The sequence below is a fragment of the Anser anser genome (assembly GCF_964211835.1).
Source record: "Anser anser genome assembly, chromosome: 4".
Lineage (NCBI taxonomy): Eukaryota > Metazoa > Chordata > Aves > Anseriformes > Anatidae > Anser > Anser anser.
Genome location: NC_139724.1, coordinates 43,051,008 through 43,069,445, shown reverse-complemented (window position 1 = coordinate 43,069,445; position 18,438 = coordinate 43,051,008). Strand labels below are relative to the sequence as shown.

The 18,438-nt window shown below is 37.2% G+C and overlaps 1 protein-coding gene across 1 annotated transcript in view; it reads right to left on the bottom strand.

The window, feature by feature from the left end:
• LOC310899500 (uncharacterized protein) overlaps window positions 1-18,438 on the bottom strand; it is a 208,434-nt gene that overhangs the window by 151,378 nt on the left and 38,618 nt on the right. The window contains exons 5-9 of the mRNA XM_083835898.1: window positions 18,256-18,357; window positions 16,826-17,014; window positions 16,471-16,611; window positions 8,540-8,646; window positions 8,141-8,285 (exon numbers count right to left, since the gene is read on the bottom strand). Of these exons, the coding sequence (XP_083692024.1) occupies window positions 18,294-18,357 (64 nt within the window). The 3' untranslated portion in view covers window positions 8,141-8,285; window positions 8,540-8,646; window positions 16,471-16,611; window positions 16,826-17,014; window positions 18,256-18,293. The remainder of the gene's footprint in view (window positions 1-8,140; window positions 8,286-8,539; window positions 8,647-16,470; window positions 16,612-16,825; window positions 17,015-18,255; window positions 18,358-18,438) is intronic.

The window sequence follows — 18,438 nt, the reverse complement described above, 5'->3', positions numbered from 1 at the left end:
TCAGAGAGATGTGCTCCCACATGGGGACACACCACCTGGGATGAACTCCCTTTTGGAGAAAATCCAGGTAGATGGACACAGAAAGTGCCACAGTGAATTCCAGTAGCTCCCCCAGTACAAGCAACTGGGTAACCAGGACTGCACTCTTGTTTTACAACTTTGAAAGCTTGCACAAATCAAACTCTGCTGGAGGTGAACCCTGACATGCCTTCGCTTTTTCCATTTGCTCCTTTCAGGAGGGCTGAGGACAAGACCACTACTGGCAGTTCCTTACCTTTAGTGGTCTTTGCATGCTCTTTAGGACAGAGGCAGAGAGGTGTAGGCTAGAAGAACATGAATTGCTCAAATCTTAATTGGAGACTTGATTATTTGCCAGACCATTCCAGAATTGGTACGGAATCAAAAGGTATTAAACCACATTTAGACTCAGGCCTTAAATTATCTGGACTTCACATTTACTATAAACTACATGCTTCATATTTCTATATATAAAACTCCATCAGTAACCACTCAAGCCAACCACTTGCTAAAACCAAATTATTGCTATGACCAGAAGTGCAGATTTTTTAATGGTATTAGAATTTGAACAAAGAAGTCATAGCACTATTCCAAAATTTAAACAACAAATTTTAGAGACAAAAAAATTGTCAGTCTCAGGTACCTGCTGTGAAATTCCTAGTTCCAGATTTATACTACTAAAATACAATGGACTTACTTTCACAAGCAATGAGACTTCTCAAGTTCCTCTGTGGACAGAGGTCTAAAGAACTTGAACAATCCATATTTAGGATAATCTCAGCTGTACAACCCTTGCTATTTTCCATTGTAAGGATACAAAGTGCTAACTATTACGTCTGATGTATCTTGTTGGGAATTTGGGACCTGCATGACTTATGTTAAATAATATTTGGATATTTCATATTTTTCTTGGACTCACCTACCCATTTGCCTTGGTGCCAGAACAAGGAGAAAATTAAGAAATATTTTAAGAGATCCCAGTTCTCGAACCATTTAAGTTACAGTCCTGAATGTTTTCTCATTACTTGACTCCAGCAAAATGAGGCCAACATGGTTCATGCAGACATGGAAGTAGGGACCATATTTTATTTTAGAAAGATTAACAGTCATCATAACCAGAGAAAGCAGATTCCTTGCACTGTGACATGAATGGCAGAGATTATAGCTATGGCATAGGCCAAGATGTAAAGACACACATTTTTGCCTGGATGCTCACCCACAACTTCTGGATTAGTATCGTATTAGTATTAGTTGTCAGTGTATTAAGACCAAGCCTGACAGTAGGATCTGCTTGTAGTCTCTATTCCTGTGTGGCATCCCATTAAGTTCAATGGGATTGTGCATTGAATAAAAGTTCAGTGCAAGATCAGAGCTTTGATTGCAAGCTCTTTGTGGCAACAAGGTTGTCTAATTCTATGTTTTATAAAGTGCTGTGAACATCTATAAAGCTATATAAAAGCATAATAAATAAAGTGACAACAGAAGCAATAAAACAAACATAAGGCTAGTTGATGTAAGCAGTCAGTGGAAGAACAGCAGTGTTGGATACAGAAACTAACTACCATACATTTAGCTACTGGAAACCATGTGTGTCATATCAGACAGCGGCAGCAGCAAAAATGCCTCATCCATAAAGCATACTTATTCTAACATTTTGCCAGGTTTGTGTTATTGTCCTGTACCATTAGGTACTGTGTGCACGGTATTGCAGCCTCATGCATATCATCCTTTTTTACTATATTAAACTTAATTAGGGAGTTTGGTGGCATCCAACCCAGAATACCCATTTAACCATGAAAACAGCTTTTCTTCTGTGATTTTGCTACCTACGTATTTACACACCATAGAAGATTCAGTAAGCAGAACGACAATTAGACCATTACAGAACAGAGTCTAAAATTCCTCTACAAAGACTTAGTCATAACCTATTACAATTTTGTGAGTATCTGCTACTTGGTACACTCTAATTCATAATGCAGAAAAAATATATGTTTTTTATGACCATGCCAATCAACTGCATAGAGTCATCAGTTGAAGCTTATCAGAACCCAATAATCTCTACATGCAAGTAATCAATATGCACGTCTCTTCACCTGAAACAGTATTTCAGCAAAAAACTCAAAGCTGGCAGAGCTCCTTTAGTAGCCAGATGAGAAAACCTGAACTGGCCCATGTAAGAAGTGAATGTTTCTTTTTCTGGTCATGTTATATATGAGACCAAGTGAAAGATTCAGATTTGTACTTAGAATTTCCCAATGCTTGGAAACGGTATTCCAGTGTTTGGAGATTTGCCTCTGGACAAAATGGAGGCATATAGAAACACAGAATCATAGAATCATTTAGGTCAGAAAAGACTTCTAAGATCATCAAGTCCAACCATTAATCTAGCACCAAGTCTACCACTAGACCACATCCCTAAGCACCATATCTATGTGTCTTTTGAATACCTCCAGGAATAATGACTCATCTGCTCCCCTAGGCAGCCTGTTCCAATGCCTCACAACCCTTTCAGTGAATAACTTTTTCCTAATATCCAACCTAAACCTCCCCTGGTGCAACTTGAGGCCATTTCCTCTTGTCCTATCACTTGCTGCTCGGGAGAAGTGACTGACCCCCACTCCGCCACAACCTCCCTTGAGGTAGTTGTAGAGAGTCATAAGGTTTCCCCTGAGCATCCTTTTCTCTAGGCAAATACACCTATATAAAGGTATTCTCTATATACACATACCTCAAATCAGATTCTACAAAAAACTGTCACTTAAATGTTTAACAGAGAATAGAGTAACTTTGATTTTATATTTTTCTGCAAGGTTTTTTCTTTTTTTTTTTCCCTGTATCTTGAAATCCACTGACAAAATAGAGATAGATAAACTTAAGGGATCTTCCTTAAGAAGGATTTTCTTCTTTAAGACGACTTCAAGATAGCCTCAATCATCATGAATCACATATAAAAAATGGTGATGCAGATCCAAAACTCTGTGTACAAATATGTAATCTCAACAAGTTAAAGCTATAACTCTGTAAAAGCAATGGTTGCTAATGATAAACACCTACATCTACATTATCATGTGCTACACACCAATGCGAAGAGTATTTAAGTGTGAAAAAGTTGCTGCTGAGGACCCAAATTCCACACATTAAGCATTTGAGGGATAATGCTTTGGGCCTTTCTGATTTTTTGGTTTGCTTTTTTGTTAAACTTTGGATCAGTCTGGTCCCATGGCCTGGAAGTCCTATATCAGCTGGAATACATTAGCCTCGATGCTGCAGCATATCTTCCAGCATAGTTTCATCTGAAAGGAATCCAGTTCATGTACTCCAAGATCACTTGCCAATGCATATCAAAGCAAGGAAAGTGGGGACAACTGGGAGACTGTTCGAAAGCATACGTCTGTGCTGAACTAAAACATACAGGTAGATGCTCCCCATTTATGTTCTTCAGCAAACACATTGCAGTGTGGAGACTGGCAGAGTTCACAGAGCCTTTTCTACTGGTTTGCAGGGACAATGACATGTTTAGTATGGTCTTTATATAAAATAATAATAATAATAAATTATATGAACAGAAAACTAAGACAACATTATTCCTTCCCTATGATGCATATTTTCCACATACCAATTGGACAGGCTTCAACAACAGGTTTGCTGTGTAGATGTGAAAGGAAACAAGAGAGAGTCTATGCAACTATGAAATGAATAAACCGTTTAGTTACATCATCTTTCTGTTAGGCTATGATCACATTATAGAAAAGTCTGAGAAATCCTACCCTAAGAAATTCCTATGTCATTTCCTTTCAAGCTTCTTCAAAAATGATGCAGTATGTTGGCTCCAGTATTTTAGTGGGAGACTACACATTTATCTTGATTTACTTAACCTTATCAGAAAGAAAAAAAAAATCTTTACATTAAAACAGTTTGATGTAATGACATAGGTTGTCCTCTTGTAAGCATCAGTGTATAAAACACAAGGTAACTTTTTTTTTTTTTCCTAAAGGAAAACTAAAAATTCCTCCATATGCCCTTTTCTGTAAAATCTAAACATCTGCTTAGGATCCTGATGCAGTAACACAATATGGCTGCAGCTTTCGCAGTTACAAATAAATACATCTTAAAACAAAGTACTGTAAATCTGTTTCACCTCCATTTGCCTGACAAATTCAGAGCTTAAAAAGCTCTGACCTGGGTCTTCTAATCAGTTTCTGATCTCTCTTGGGAGCTGCAAAGGTGGAGGGAGCCAGCCATGGCTGGTACCACTCCATCCTCTCATAGTAAAGCCCTCCCTGGTACACGTGCCAGATCCAGAAATACTTTGTGCTTCCCACTCCCAGCCCTGAGAAAAGAAAAGGTGTTGGAGGAAATGGGAGTCACACTAAGTTTGTGGCCAAGGCAGCAGAGCTCAGAAGGAGGATCCCCTTAAAGGACTGAAATTTAGCTGTGCAGCTCAAACCTCCTGTGAATTTTGTTTGATAAGCAAGACTCACAGGCATTAATGATGTCTAGAGTCAAAACCTTACCTAAATACATCTTTGATCTGGCACGCTATGATCAAGTATACCCACCAAAGACACCATGAAGGTCTTAATAGGTATGAAAACCTGAAAATGTTTTTAGAATACTAAAAACAGAATGGTTACAACAAATAGAGCCTGGGATCCAATTGGACAAAACTAGCAGCTGTATTTTACCATCTTTCTGCTCAGGATACACCTTGTGAACTGAAACAAAAATCTCACAATACTTCTTCAGGCATATCCTATGAATACTGTTTGTGCTACTCCCATCTCACAAATACATAGATGAAGACAAAATAATACTTAGTAATTTACCGTGTGTGTATAGGAAACAGAAAGGAAAAATAAGAAAGAATTTGATTGTACTTAGTTTCATGCTAGTACCAGATCACAAATCTCTTTAACTCACTGTTATTATGGTTCCTGTTTCCTGGGGCTGTGAACCAAGATCATGGAACCAATGTGTCATATTTGTCCATCAGGGTAAAAGAATAGAAAGATATTTTATTTGATTTTCAATATCAATTCACCTCTTCAATATCACAGTATTCAGGCAGCTGTTCTAAAAATAATCACCTTTAAGTTTGGAAGGTGTTAGATAAAAAGTGCATTTTGTTTCTCACTGATAAATTATTTCTGATTACAGTTACTCAGTATGAGTTATGCAGTTATCAGCTCTTCATAAAAGGACTAACCCCCCAAACCTGCTATTTTATTGGGCGGGGGGGGAGCTGTTTATTTATTGCGTTCCACCTCCTTCCCTTGTTTCATTTTCTCCTGGTGGAAGACTCTGCCAAATATTTCAAAGCCCTCCTTGGCAAGTAGTAAAATAATTTGGACAGAGTATACTGCAATTAGAATTTTTTTGGCAGGTCCCACATTTTGGATGTTGATGAGAAGAGTATTAGTTTTAATATACTTGACCAGTTCATTATTTCAGATAATTTCCTGCCACACAGCACCATTGCTACAGATTGTGTTGCTTAGAAAATCAGCAAGGAGACACATCAAAATTTTTATTTTTTTTTAAGTGCAGATAACATTAAATAAATCTGTTTTTCCTCACCCCATCTGTCACTCACTCAAACTTCTAATCTTACTTTTCTCCCTAACCTTCTGTGTCAGAAAAGTGTTTCTTACTCTTCAGAATGTAATATCATGTCACTTACTATACAAGCAAAGGTTGTAGAACACATGGAGTGACACATTTGCATTGCTGTCATTAGAGGCCAAATTCAATTATTCTCTCTTTTGCTTGGCTTTGCTACCACAAAAATCCACATGCACCTCACAACAGCACATTTTTGGATGGTGGGGGGTTGAGGACAAGAGCTGTGACCTTATGCAGGTTTGTGAACTCCAGAAGCCATACAACATTTTTATTGGATCCTGTTCTAAATTTGTGTCAGCACTTCCTTTATAAATCCTTATTTTGATATGGATTATAAACTGCTCATAAAAAATCCTGCCTAGACTGAAAGGCTATTTTGTTGGGGTGTGGGGTGTTAAGTACCAGCCTTGATGATTTGGTCTTTCAAGACCCTAAGAGTACAAACAAAACATACCTTGTGAGAGTTCAGAAACATTTCTACCAGTTAGAAACTTGTCCTCTTTATGCTTTACAGTTAAAGTATAAGGCAAGCTGTTTGCTGGAGTTTTTATTTCCCCTACATCATTTTTCCAATAAAAAATTTCAATGAAACCATCAGTAACAGACTACAATGCAAGACATGCCATTATATACATTTCTTCCCCTGCTAGAAAAAGTCCTAATGGTTGGTGTTGTTTCTTCCTTACAGTTATCACCTCATGAGAAAAAAACTCACAAAACTAAGTCAGGGTCAGAGTGCACTGAGGTCAAAGAAGAGTCAAGATCCATGTCCTCACAGTCAGGGAGGGTTGTTTTTCCTAATCTTTCTGTCTATATTGTGGTATTTGACAGTAAAATTGCATTTACGTATCACTGTAAACAACACTGCTCAGGAATCAGCACCTGGCTTGTTAGCATTCTCAGTTCCTCATTGCTGCCTCTCACACATGCCATCAACCTTTCTGCAAATGGAGTAGTACCCAAATAAACCATAATAAAGCTAGGATTACTTAACAGTCACAGTGGTTAACACACTAGGTTTTGCTTTCAGAAATTAAGTGCATTCTTTCTGAGGCCAAGATAACAGAGCGGGAAAAAAGGTACACTTTTAAAACAGTCTTAGTGATTTCTCCAAAATTTTCTCATCGACAATGATCTCACATTGCAGAGCAACCTATGAAAATAAGCTGGCCTTTCTCAGTGTATTTCTCCCTAGTCACAGAGTAGCTTTGCTATTTAAGTATGTCTTAAACCTACTACTTCTCAGAATCGTTAGTACATTCAGGAAAATGCACATAGCATTCACTGTAAACTACATATTCCCTACCAACACCGTAATACACACAAGTCATGTGCAAAAGCTCCAAGAATGACCAGACACCTTAATGAGACCTCTGAGAGACAGAGAACGAGCATATCAAAGTGATTTTAAAAGTTCAAGGCTAGTGATAACTTGAAGTTCATTGTGAAAATGCTATGAAAAGCTGACAGGAAGAAAAATCCACAGGAGTCTATAATGCAGTTGACAGAACTGCATTGAATTTAGCTTTCTGGAAGCACCAATCTAGAGTCACGTATTGCAGGGAAAGATATCCACTTGGTCTCTGGTGGTGGTGCTTTCACAACTATCGTAAATAGTTTGATATGAGTGTTCCTGGCAACACCAGTGGCTGAGTACTGCAGAAGCTGCATAATGCTTTATTGATGATTTGCAGAAACCCTTGAGTGTTTATATCTTCAGTAGACCATCAAATCCAAGAAACGCTTTGGTCAGTTAACAATCACCCTGGGAAACAAAGTACTGCTGCCATTATTAAGGATGCTAGTTTCTATCTATTGACTTAAATCAGCTGTTGTTCTTTGGGGTGACAGGTATGCTTGAACATTATGCAGAACATGTTACTTCTAAAAGGGGATCGTGATTGGTTATTGATCTCTATTGCTTTCATCACCACATCCACACCTGCTATTTATGTCAATCTCAATAACTGGTTACATGTACTTATATATGCAGCAGATACATGACGACTTCAAGAAAGCTTGTGGATCTTTCTTATTGTATTCCACATTTTCTGTTTTCTCAACTCTATTTGATGGCAGTTTCTTTTTAAAATAAAGCAAAGATTTTTTATTCTTTTTTTTTTTAAACTGTTGAATACTAACACATTTTTTCACTAAAACTCAGATTTTATTTGTTGTAACAGTATTCAGATCTTGAGTAGCTGGGGGAATCTTAGTTCCATCATATACAATAAACAGGAAAAAAAAACCAAAACATATATTTAAAGTAGATACATTCATTAGAGATAATCACTAAAAGTTTAAATATGGATGGACATACTTGTAACATTCCCACCAAAAATACCTATTCACACTAAACCCTGCAGAATGTAAAGAAATTAAAAATCAATAAAAGGAATGTTAAACAAATCACTTAAGTTTCATCCATGCTTTCAGCTTTCTTGTTTAAATGAGGATAGACCAGGATCCAAATGAAATCCATGAGAGATACATTAGATACCTGCAAGGATCTGGGCCTCTGTTCTCTACGGAGTTTCAACTCCTGATGTTTCACTTTTTCCTTCTTGCAATATGCTGATAAACAGACTTGGAAATATAGCTGGAATTGCAGCATTCCTCAAAGTTTTTGTTTGTTTGTTTGTCTTCTGTCCTCAAATCCAAAGCCAAGTACATAATTAAAAGAAAACAATTATATGAGCTCATCTGTATGAGTTCAAAAGAAACAGGATGAGTACAAAAGGAAAGGAATCCCTCACACATATAACCAATCACTAATAGGAACTAGAAGCATAAATCAGAAACAAGAGCATATTCTCCAAGACAACTAATTCTCCTGAAAACTGAAGATAGAGTCAAAACTGCAGCTTCCTCCAGTAAACAAAGAAAAAGTACACTTTACCTTTGTTATGTTTCAAATGTAAGTGACAGAGGTCATTTCTAGCACTCACTTCATGCTTCTAGGAAAAGAATTTTCTTCTGTAGAGTATTCCACTTAGCATATTGAATCTAGCAAAAGCAGAAAACAAACAACAAAAAATCATTATCTTAAAGACTAGAATTAGAAGAAGAAAACAAATGGAGATGAGTTTTAGAGACTGTTGCACAGCTGAGAGGCACAAAATACTTACTGATGCAAAATAACAGCACACACAAATGTAAGTTACGCCTGAAATCAAATTAGCTATTTATGCATTTACAAATTTACTAACTAGAATGGGCATATGTTAGGTGAGACCTATAGCTGGTACAAATCAGCAATCAAGTTTACATGCTCTGAGAATTCATCCCTCGGAAATTCTTGTGCCTAGGTATTTGCATTCTCTGTGCCTATTTTTGATACTTTGCCCTTAGATTACTAGACGACTGAGTAAAATTGTCACAGGGAAATCAAACCCATGCCTGCATCAGTAGCATCAAGGTCTGCTAAACTGAACACACTAGGTATCACTTATTTTTGTTTCTTTCAGACATTTGTATCACAACATACTGAAGTTATGCTATGAAATGTATATAGAAAAGGGCTAAATGCTGTTTCAATGAACTTTGTGACATCAACAAAACCTAACACTGAACCCAAAATTGTTCAAAAGCAAACTTTTGAACTCAAGAAGGGGGTAAATGATTATCCATCCTCTATCTACTGAAATACAGATGATAATGCTACATCTACAGTAGATAACCTTTGCAGAGTCATAATTCTGAAACATCACATCTTTATTTAGCTAAAAAAGCATATAAGAATTCTGGCCATAAAACAGTGTTTCCCAGGAATAGCTTTTCTTTCTGCATGAAATTAATATTTTGGGATGCAATCCATTTTAATTGCAAAACTGGCAGGATTTAGCTCAACCTGGTAGTTGTTCTGTCTGCTGGATTATACAGACTTGAATTAATTTCAGGGTCAACTTTATGCACTTGAGTGAAAGTATACCACAATGCACAACATTTCCTCTCATGTCTCCAGTCTCAAATTATGATCCACTTCTATTATACTTTAAAGCATCAGGATCCTATCTTATCCTTTCAAGAATTAATATAGACTAAATTTCTCTCCGCTGGGCTCAGTGTACTACAATCTTGTAGCTAGCCTGCTTATGTTCAGTGTTGTCTCTCATTATATCAACAAGTACGTGAGCATGCTAGAACAGTCCATGACCTCTCCCCTCATGCTCCATCCAGTGGGAGAAGCATGTTGCAGAAAGTTATGCTGCAGATGCTATATATCTAGGGGCTATGGATGTAGATGCTATATACCTAGATCTTTGCATCAAGCCAAGCTGTTCAATAACCTGATCTAGTAACCACAGTTGGTCCCAGCAGTTATTATTCAGTAACCACAGCTGGTTCCAGTAGTTATTATCCCACTGCTGGAGTCAGCAGAAGTTGTCAATTGCATTCAAGACTGTCTGCAATAAATTGAAGTACAATCTGCTTAAAGAAAACTACGGTATCCTTTTCTTTTTTTTTTTTTCTCCAAAAAAGTTCTGCTAAGCAGGGAATAAAGGAAGTATTTCTGCTCACATGTGGGTGGGAGATGGCAGGAGTAGTTCAGATATTTTGCAGGTGGAAAATCTTTCTCTAGGTGGAAACAAAAGATAAAAGGAAATGAGGGTCTTTATGCTTGTGTCTTCACTCTATTAAAACAACCGCCATAACATCAGTTTTGCTTCAACTCCCCTCCTTGGCTGGATGAAGCTTCCTGGCAAACATGAGATCAGAGCTGATAGCACAGAGACTGCTAATGAAGAGTTCCCCTGCCACTACCTTAATGTAGGTTATGCCCCTACCCTTATGTAGGGTAAAATACAGGTGATTCACCCTACAGAGTGCTTTTCTGGAATAACAAAGAAAATCCTCTTCTGTGAAAGATGCCCAGAAATGCATAGGCCAGTGAACAATTCCTAGAGCTACCTCTTTTTTCAGGGTGTTTATGGATTCTGGATGACAGGCTGGCATCAGCAAGAGCCAGCTGAACTTAGCTGAGCTAAGAACTTCCTTCAGAAGAATGAAAAATGAGTAATCTTGTAGTGCAGAGTTCTGGGGCCCTCAGTGCTCTTCTGTAGTATCTCTGATCCATTTTGGCCCTATGCTGAACAGAGCTCATATTTAACTGTTGAGTTGAAAACTCCCTATAATTATAAGCCTGAGGAACAGATGAGTTTATTTGATTTACACCATATGATAAAAAGACCCTGGGCCAGATTAGATAGCTTAGTTTACAAATAATAAATGAGGTCATTTGACCCAGAAATCTCTGGTTAAAGGTTTGTCAAAGTTTGTCTAACATATGGAACGTGTACATAAACATATAAAACATAAAAAATGTATTCCCAAGTGTTTTCTAAAGCATTTCACAAAAACAAACTTCTTCACACAAATATCATATTCATCTGAGCTTGCATAAATAAAATTGGTAATATTGTTTGAAAGGTACCTGCAGCTATCTGTAAGGGCCATTAGCTCTTCTGTAATTTCCACAGGTGTACTTTAAGCACAACTTTGCAAGTCTGACCACAAAGAGACTGTTCAGACTGGACTTATTTCTTTTCAATCAGAATATCTCTGAGCAGTGTAGACAATGGAAGCTCTTTGAAGGCAATTATTGTTTTGTTTTGCCTTATGAAAAAAAAAAAGTACATCTGAAGTTTCTTTCAGGTGTTTTTATTTTCTAGCAAAATATATTCCTCATCTTGCAATGTTCCTTACTGAGGGAACGTCCAGAACTAGAGAACAGATCTCTATTATGTTTATGAATTATCTGAGATCACACTATAAGTTATTACAACTTTTACTATCTGAAATAATTTAATGGTCACCCACAAATTGTGCAACTGGTTACCTAATATACATCATGTGATTTTTCTCTTTCTTGATTAGATTAAGCAAATCTGAGCCAGGGGCTCAAAATGTGCTTTTCATGAACGTTCCTGTGAACAAAAAGGTACTTTCACTAATATTCACAGAAGGAAAATAAAAGCCCCAGGTCAGGAAATCACTAAAGCATGTGTTTAATTCCATCCCTTCTTAAGAAAGTAGTTACGCGTATACTTAAGTTGCATTGCTTTACTGCTGTCTGAATAGGGCTGCTTTTCTGAACCAGAACCAACAAAGAGGCAGCCACAGTTCAATCCTCTTTAAACCCTAAAAACAGTTTACAGAGAATGAAGACTTCTAATTTACTCTGAAAAACATGCCCTTTTAAAAGTAACTGATTTCAAATCTTTCTAACCTCTTATAGTTTGTATTCAGTTAATATTGGCCTTGAGTCCTCTGTCCTTAAATTCTCATGCCCTGGTCTGTTCAAAATACACCTAAAAGAGGTGACCCCATATGTCTGATTATATAAAATCTGTCTTTTTTTTTTTTTTTCAAGCTGGATACAACAACAATTAGAGTTAATGGAAAGATTTAATTGATTTCAATGAGAGCTGGATGAAGAACTGATAGTTTAACTCTGGACACTCTCTTTTGAAAATTTTCACTAAGGTGCTGATCCAACTCCCAGTGAAGTCAGTAGAAGGATTTGTGTTGGGATTTGGATCATACCTCTGTTCTTCTTGGAGTCAAATTCTCTTTGTCAATATGCACATGCACATATACACAGATCTAAATGAAAACAAATGTTTGGCAACCTGTGACAGAAAGTCCAAATCTGTATCTGTATATTTGGGCCAAACCAAAATTGTTACGCTTGACAAAAACATCGTTATGCTGATCTGGTTTTGTTTTTGCTTACTAGTAATTGTTTGGTGAATATAAATCTAAATCCTCCTTTTTTTTTCTTTTTTTTTTTTTTGGGGGGGGGGTTGCATAAATGTATTCTACTGTCACTGTAGACAGTAAAATGAGAAGGGATTTCTATGCAAAACTCTATGTTCAGACTTGTCATAACTTGACAAAAATAATCCTCTCAGACTAGAACTTTCCATGCTTGTTCTCCATCAAAAGTAATTCTGTTTTTGCCAAGTATGAAGAAATTTGGTTCAGTTCCTCCTAGTTTCCAAAATACAAAAGGTTTCTCATTTAGGATCCATTCTACACTCAAAACAAAAGGGATGTGGGCCGGATTCCCAGAGGTGCGGAGCTCTTGCACTTCTCATTGGCTTTAGTATCGCTAAAATCAGCTTCTGTGTTTTTAAAATATGAATACCAAGGGGATTAGAGAATACAAACTTGGACACAATGAGAAAAATGGGGTCTTGGCTAGCCCAGTCACAGGGTGTATAGATGTTGCTGATTGCTTCATCTGCTGAAAGAATCATGCTAACATAGCAGTTTTCATAGCAGCATATAAGGACAGGAACAAGGTAGATAACAGGGAAGATGAAGAGATGAAAAAGAATCTAAATCTTACAAACCTCTGTAGAGCTTTGTGTTCAAAACAACTTTTTGTGCTATATGGATAAAAAAAATTACAATTTATACAGTTAATGGCTCAGGGCAGTACATAACCCTAAACCTACAGACCAATCCACAGACCTAGTGACAAAATAATTGTTCCAGCCCCTTGCACCTTTCCAGAGTGGTGCAGGCACCCTTCCAATTTCAGGCTAAGAAGATCCTTTCCATGTTGTCCTACCCCTCTAAGCACCAGCTCAGATGACTAATCAACTGTCCAGATCATTCTGCAGTTACTTAGTGTTTTCCAAGACATTGTGCCAGTCTAGTTTTTCCTATATGAAACAAGTATCATCAAACTATTTACATTACCAGGTTCTCAGGGTATCAGGTAGCCACTTTTAAAGTACATGCATATCACCTAACTGTGATATGAAAAATAACCAGCTATTAAGAAATTGTACCTAAGAATCACTGAACAGGAAGCAAAAAAATAATGCAAGATTGACCTAGTAAGAATCTAATCCCTATGGTTTGAAAACTGTTTTATTAATCTCATCAGCAAGGTAACACGGAAGGGCTTTTGGCTACTTATTCTCCGCCTGACATAAGATACTTCTCTCAATTCATCTATTTGTAGGAGTAAAAGGTTTTCAGATTTTTCTGAGCATTTTGCCCATTTTTTTGTTTGTTTGTTTTTTAAACAAAATCAAAAGATGCAGAGCCTGAAAAATCCTTGTAATAATAACTACCAAACTAAAATCTTGCAGTGAGAATTTGGAATGATATTACAAGGCAATACAGTGATCAATAAGCTGTTTATTAAGTGGATACTTCTTAAAAAGTAAGGAAGTTACAAAACTTCTTTAAGCATTGAAGAAATGTAACATTAACAGAGTAGCTAGGCTGAAGAAGGGAGGTCCAATGGGAAGCACCAGTGAAAAAGACAGCAGATAGAACTAGAGGGGTTCTCCTTCTGATTTGTGGCAACCATTTCTGGTTTATTCTGTCTGCTCTGTAGGGCTTTTTCCCAATTAGGCCTTTAAAACATTATTGTAGGAAAAGGATGACAATGATGGAAAGAATAAAGTGACTGAGATCAAGCCCATAACTTGGGAGCAAAATACTCAGAAAAAATAAATGCAATCACCTGGGACAGAAGGTGACAGTGATCTGAAGGACAACTGCATCTAGACAGAGAAAATAATACAGATCACACCAAAATTCTTTAGCTTGGGTGGCTACTAACAATTTATGCATGAAAACTGGGTCCCTGAAACAGTTCACCAGACTACTGTCTGTCTAAGATTTTGTTTAATTTATATGCCTTGCTACTGCTTTTAATGCCATAAAGTCAGCAAATTAAAATAAATGAAAAGAGAACACATAAATTCCCCTCCTGTTGGGGGATTATAAATAGGCTGAGAGTTAGAGAACAGCAATAGCCACTTCCAAATGGCTAGACCCATGAAAGAAAACAGGCAATAAGAGTCCCAAGGGGTGACATATGCCAAAACGTCTAGATAATCTGTTTGTTCATCTCCAGGCAGGTACTGATAACAACTCCCCTCTAAAGGGAAGGCTTCATGCTTTGTTGACACCTTATTTAACTTCTACATCAGATGAATAAAAACCCACCAGGATGCCTGTGCTACACAGTTCTTAGTTTCAAGACCAGAGTATAATTTTAAGAAATCCGTCCAATGACTGACTTACAAAAAGCAGCAATATTCTGCTGGAAATAAGGGGTGCCCTTTCAAAGACACCTGTCCTCTCACTGCCAAGGTTGTACACAACTTTCTAGTTTTTCTAGACTGATCACTTGTCTCAAACAGCCAAAATATATAATTGTATGTAATTGGAAAGAACAAAAGGTTGCTCTGGAAAGTGTATGTTACCATTGTAAAGAGAACATATATTTTTATTTTTTTCTTTAAATCTTGATTACCTTTACCAATTTCCACTAAATCTCCTATCATCTACTAAACGACATGTATAACTTTAGCATACCTCCTAATTTAGGTCTGAAAAGTTTTCTGCACTTCCTGCTTGTTGAAGAGCTACTTCACAAACAGACAGTAGAACTCCATTTCTTGGGGAACTAGCAGTTTTGCTCATATTTAACCTTGTTGCCTATGCCTCTATACAGGCTAAATCACATCAGTTTCTGTGGGAGGAAAATTTAAGTCCTGAGCCACAACCTCACAGCACTGGAGAGGCCTGTCTTTGAAAGAATGAGATTAAGTGTATGTAATCTGTCAGAGAAAGTTCAGGTTGGTAAATTTGGCAGAACAAAAGGACAAGTCTTCAAATTGCTTTACTTAGCAAGATTTGGAAGAAATGCGCCGACTGTACATTCTCTACCCTCATTATATTCTTGGAGTTTTGACTTCCTCTGTTACTCCCTAGCCACAGATAGGTATCTAAACATAGGGAAGGCAGACTGTTTTCACAGCTGCTAATACTGTGTTATACCTATGTACTGTAGGCCACACAGGGGGAGCACAGTCACTTGACTATTAAAATAATAAGATGTAGTTTAAATCAACGGGCTTTAATTGTGTTCCTTAACATTCAGTTTTGTACCTAGAAGAAAAGTTGCTAGTAAAAGGAGAGTAGGTAGATTCTTTGAGGGAATCAGAACAGGAGAGAATGCAAACCACCACCATTTTGTAGCCCTTTATCTATACTAGACACACATACGCGGCTCTGCATTTCCATTGCCTCCCAGCAACTAAGCACCTGGTAGGGCAACAAAATATATATTTTTTCCCTCTTAAATAACCACTACGGAGTTTAAAAAATAAAAATAAAAAATCTTATTTCAATTGATGAACAAACTACTTATATTCGGTACAGGGCTCAGTGCATTTCTAGCACAAAGTCTTACCTCACTATGTGATGCTGGCCCTTACTGGTCAACACAATTGTCTAGTGGCATATAAATGAATAAATAAATAAATAAATCACTTTCTTCCCTTTATTTACAGACGGGCAGGTTATCATCCCCCCCCCCCCCCCCCAAAAAAAAAAAAAAAGATCCTGGTACTAAAAAATTGGTATGCCTGTTGATAGTGGTTCTGAAACATTTACTGTTCAAACCTGCAACTTCTGGTAACTCATGTAGGTCCATTACAAGGGATGGAGTTTTGCCAGTAGGCCAACTGATGACCTGCCTGGTAGAACAAAAGAAACTTAGCCTTGATCATTCTTTTATTGTTCTCACACTTTCTTTTGCAGATTTAGACATGTAAGACAACAGCTTAAAATAACCCTACTATTTATTATTCCAGGAGCAATGTTTTCTTAATGGTACAGTCAAAATGTGTCTGGAATTTAGAAAAACAGTGTATTTTCCAACAATACATCAACCAATCAAAAAGTGACATTCCATATCCAGAACAAAAAGTCATGGCTGTTAGAAAACAAGAAAAAATATATCATAAAAAAGAAAATCATGCTAAGGCTAAAAATCTATAAAGTAACACTGACCTTTTTATATACCTCATAAACAGCACAGAAATATTCTTGCTTCTGCCAAACATTCCGGCTTGCAATGGCGTTCCAAATTTTCATTAGCACCGTAACCACTCTGACAGATAGCCAGTGGCTCTTATTTGTTCACTTCTGCTTCTGGAAAAAAAAGTTTAAAAAAAAAATAAAAATTACCCCCACAGGTCTCTGTTATATCACCATGGCATCTCTAGATAGTGAAGCAGCAGAGGGACAAAGCTCAGACCTGAGATGTGCCCAGACCAGAAACCCAGGCTCCAACACAGATTTCTGAAGACTTTCTTTGGAATAAGCCCTTTCCTTAAAATCGAATGCTCCAAAAGCAGCCATTTACCTTCCAAACTGGGCAGCATTTATGAGTCCATTAGTGAGATTAGCTTCACTATCTTCCCAAACAGACTTCAACAAATCCAGTGGCAAAACAAATAGAAGCTCATTTTCACTTCTTTTTTTTCCAGTCAAATCTACTAAGGCAGACAAGAACAAGGAGGCAGGATGGTTGGCTCTGCAACAAATTTCCTCCCTAGGAACACAACAATAGAAAAGACCTCTGAGGCTACTGAATCCAGTTCCTTCTTATCACAGGCAACCATGTCATAAAATACTTTTCATAATCTGTTTCTAATCCATTTTAAAAATAAACAGAGGAGGATATTTTGTTTTTATCATACCAGTAATGGTACTGAGTCCCACACCTCCCATGGAGCATAGTAGTTCATATACACCAACCATGACACATTTCACTTTCCCGTTGTTTTTTCTGACTGGTTAAGCCATGCAAACCTCTGGATTTGTTTGGAGTTTTTTGCTTGTTTGTTTGTTGGATTGTTTTTCCCTCCAACTCTTAATCTATTTAAATAGCTATATAGATGAACAGAAATTAATAACGCTGAGCTGCAACACTAGGCCCTGACTCGGTAAAGTATTTAAACACAAATTAAAACTTAAGATGCTTCTTCAGAGCTGGAACCTCTTGTTGGAACAGCACATACATGTGTTGGCAACCAAGGACACTATTTAAGACCCTTTTGAGCATAACTTGAAGACTAAATGTGCGTGTGTTTATATGGGGATAACCTGATTATTCTCAGAAGACCACGGTGGAACATTTGACAACTATACATTTAAACAGCTTAAATTGTACATTAATCTTTATTTTTTATTTTTATACCCAGTTCAAATGCGATTAAAAATTTATTGATTTCTCAACCGTGACATGAAAACAAAACGCCATAGAAGGTCTTTTACTGTCTTAGCAATATAGAACAGGAATTTATGAGGCAGGGTAGACCACAGACAAAAGCATTGACCGTTCAAGACTCAGACTTGCATTCTGATGATAACTATCTCAAAACTTGAGATAACACGATCTAGGACTTACAATAATTAGCAGATACTCCTAAATATTTATGCTGACAGTTTTTGAGATGATGGTATTTACCGCATTATCATACATTTTGGTATTTAAGATATTCCAGAGCAAGAAACGTAGTTGGTGGCTACCACTGATGCTGTTATGTAGGTATACAAAAGACTGTGCTAGAACGATCACTAATAAAACAAAAAGGAACAAGGCAGGATTCTTTTGTTCTTTCTCTGCTGAAAAGAAACAGAGAAAAGGGAACACAGAACTGAAAACCCAGTAGTTTGTGTTTTTCCAGTTCTCTTCCCTGTAATATATGGATGGAGAACAAAACTGATTAACAGGACTTTGGCTTGGGGTATGATATTTAGGTGTCACAATAAAGTCTATGAACTCCTCACCAAATATTGTTTCAGCTGCTTTGGAGTACACTTCACAGTCACATAGTGTTGAAGGAACCCAATTCCTCATCAGAAATGTTCAACACCTCACAGGTCTGGGTCCTGTTACAAGAGAAACAGTTTAAAGGAACTGGAAGTTAAAATAATCTTTGTAGCAGATGAAGTGGACAACATAAGCTCACT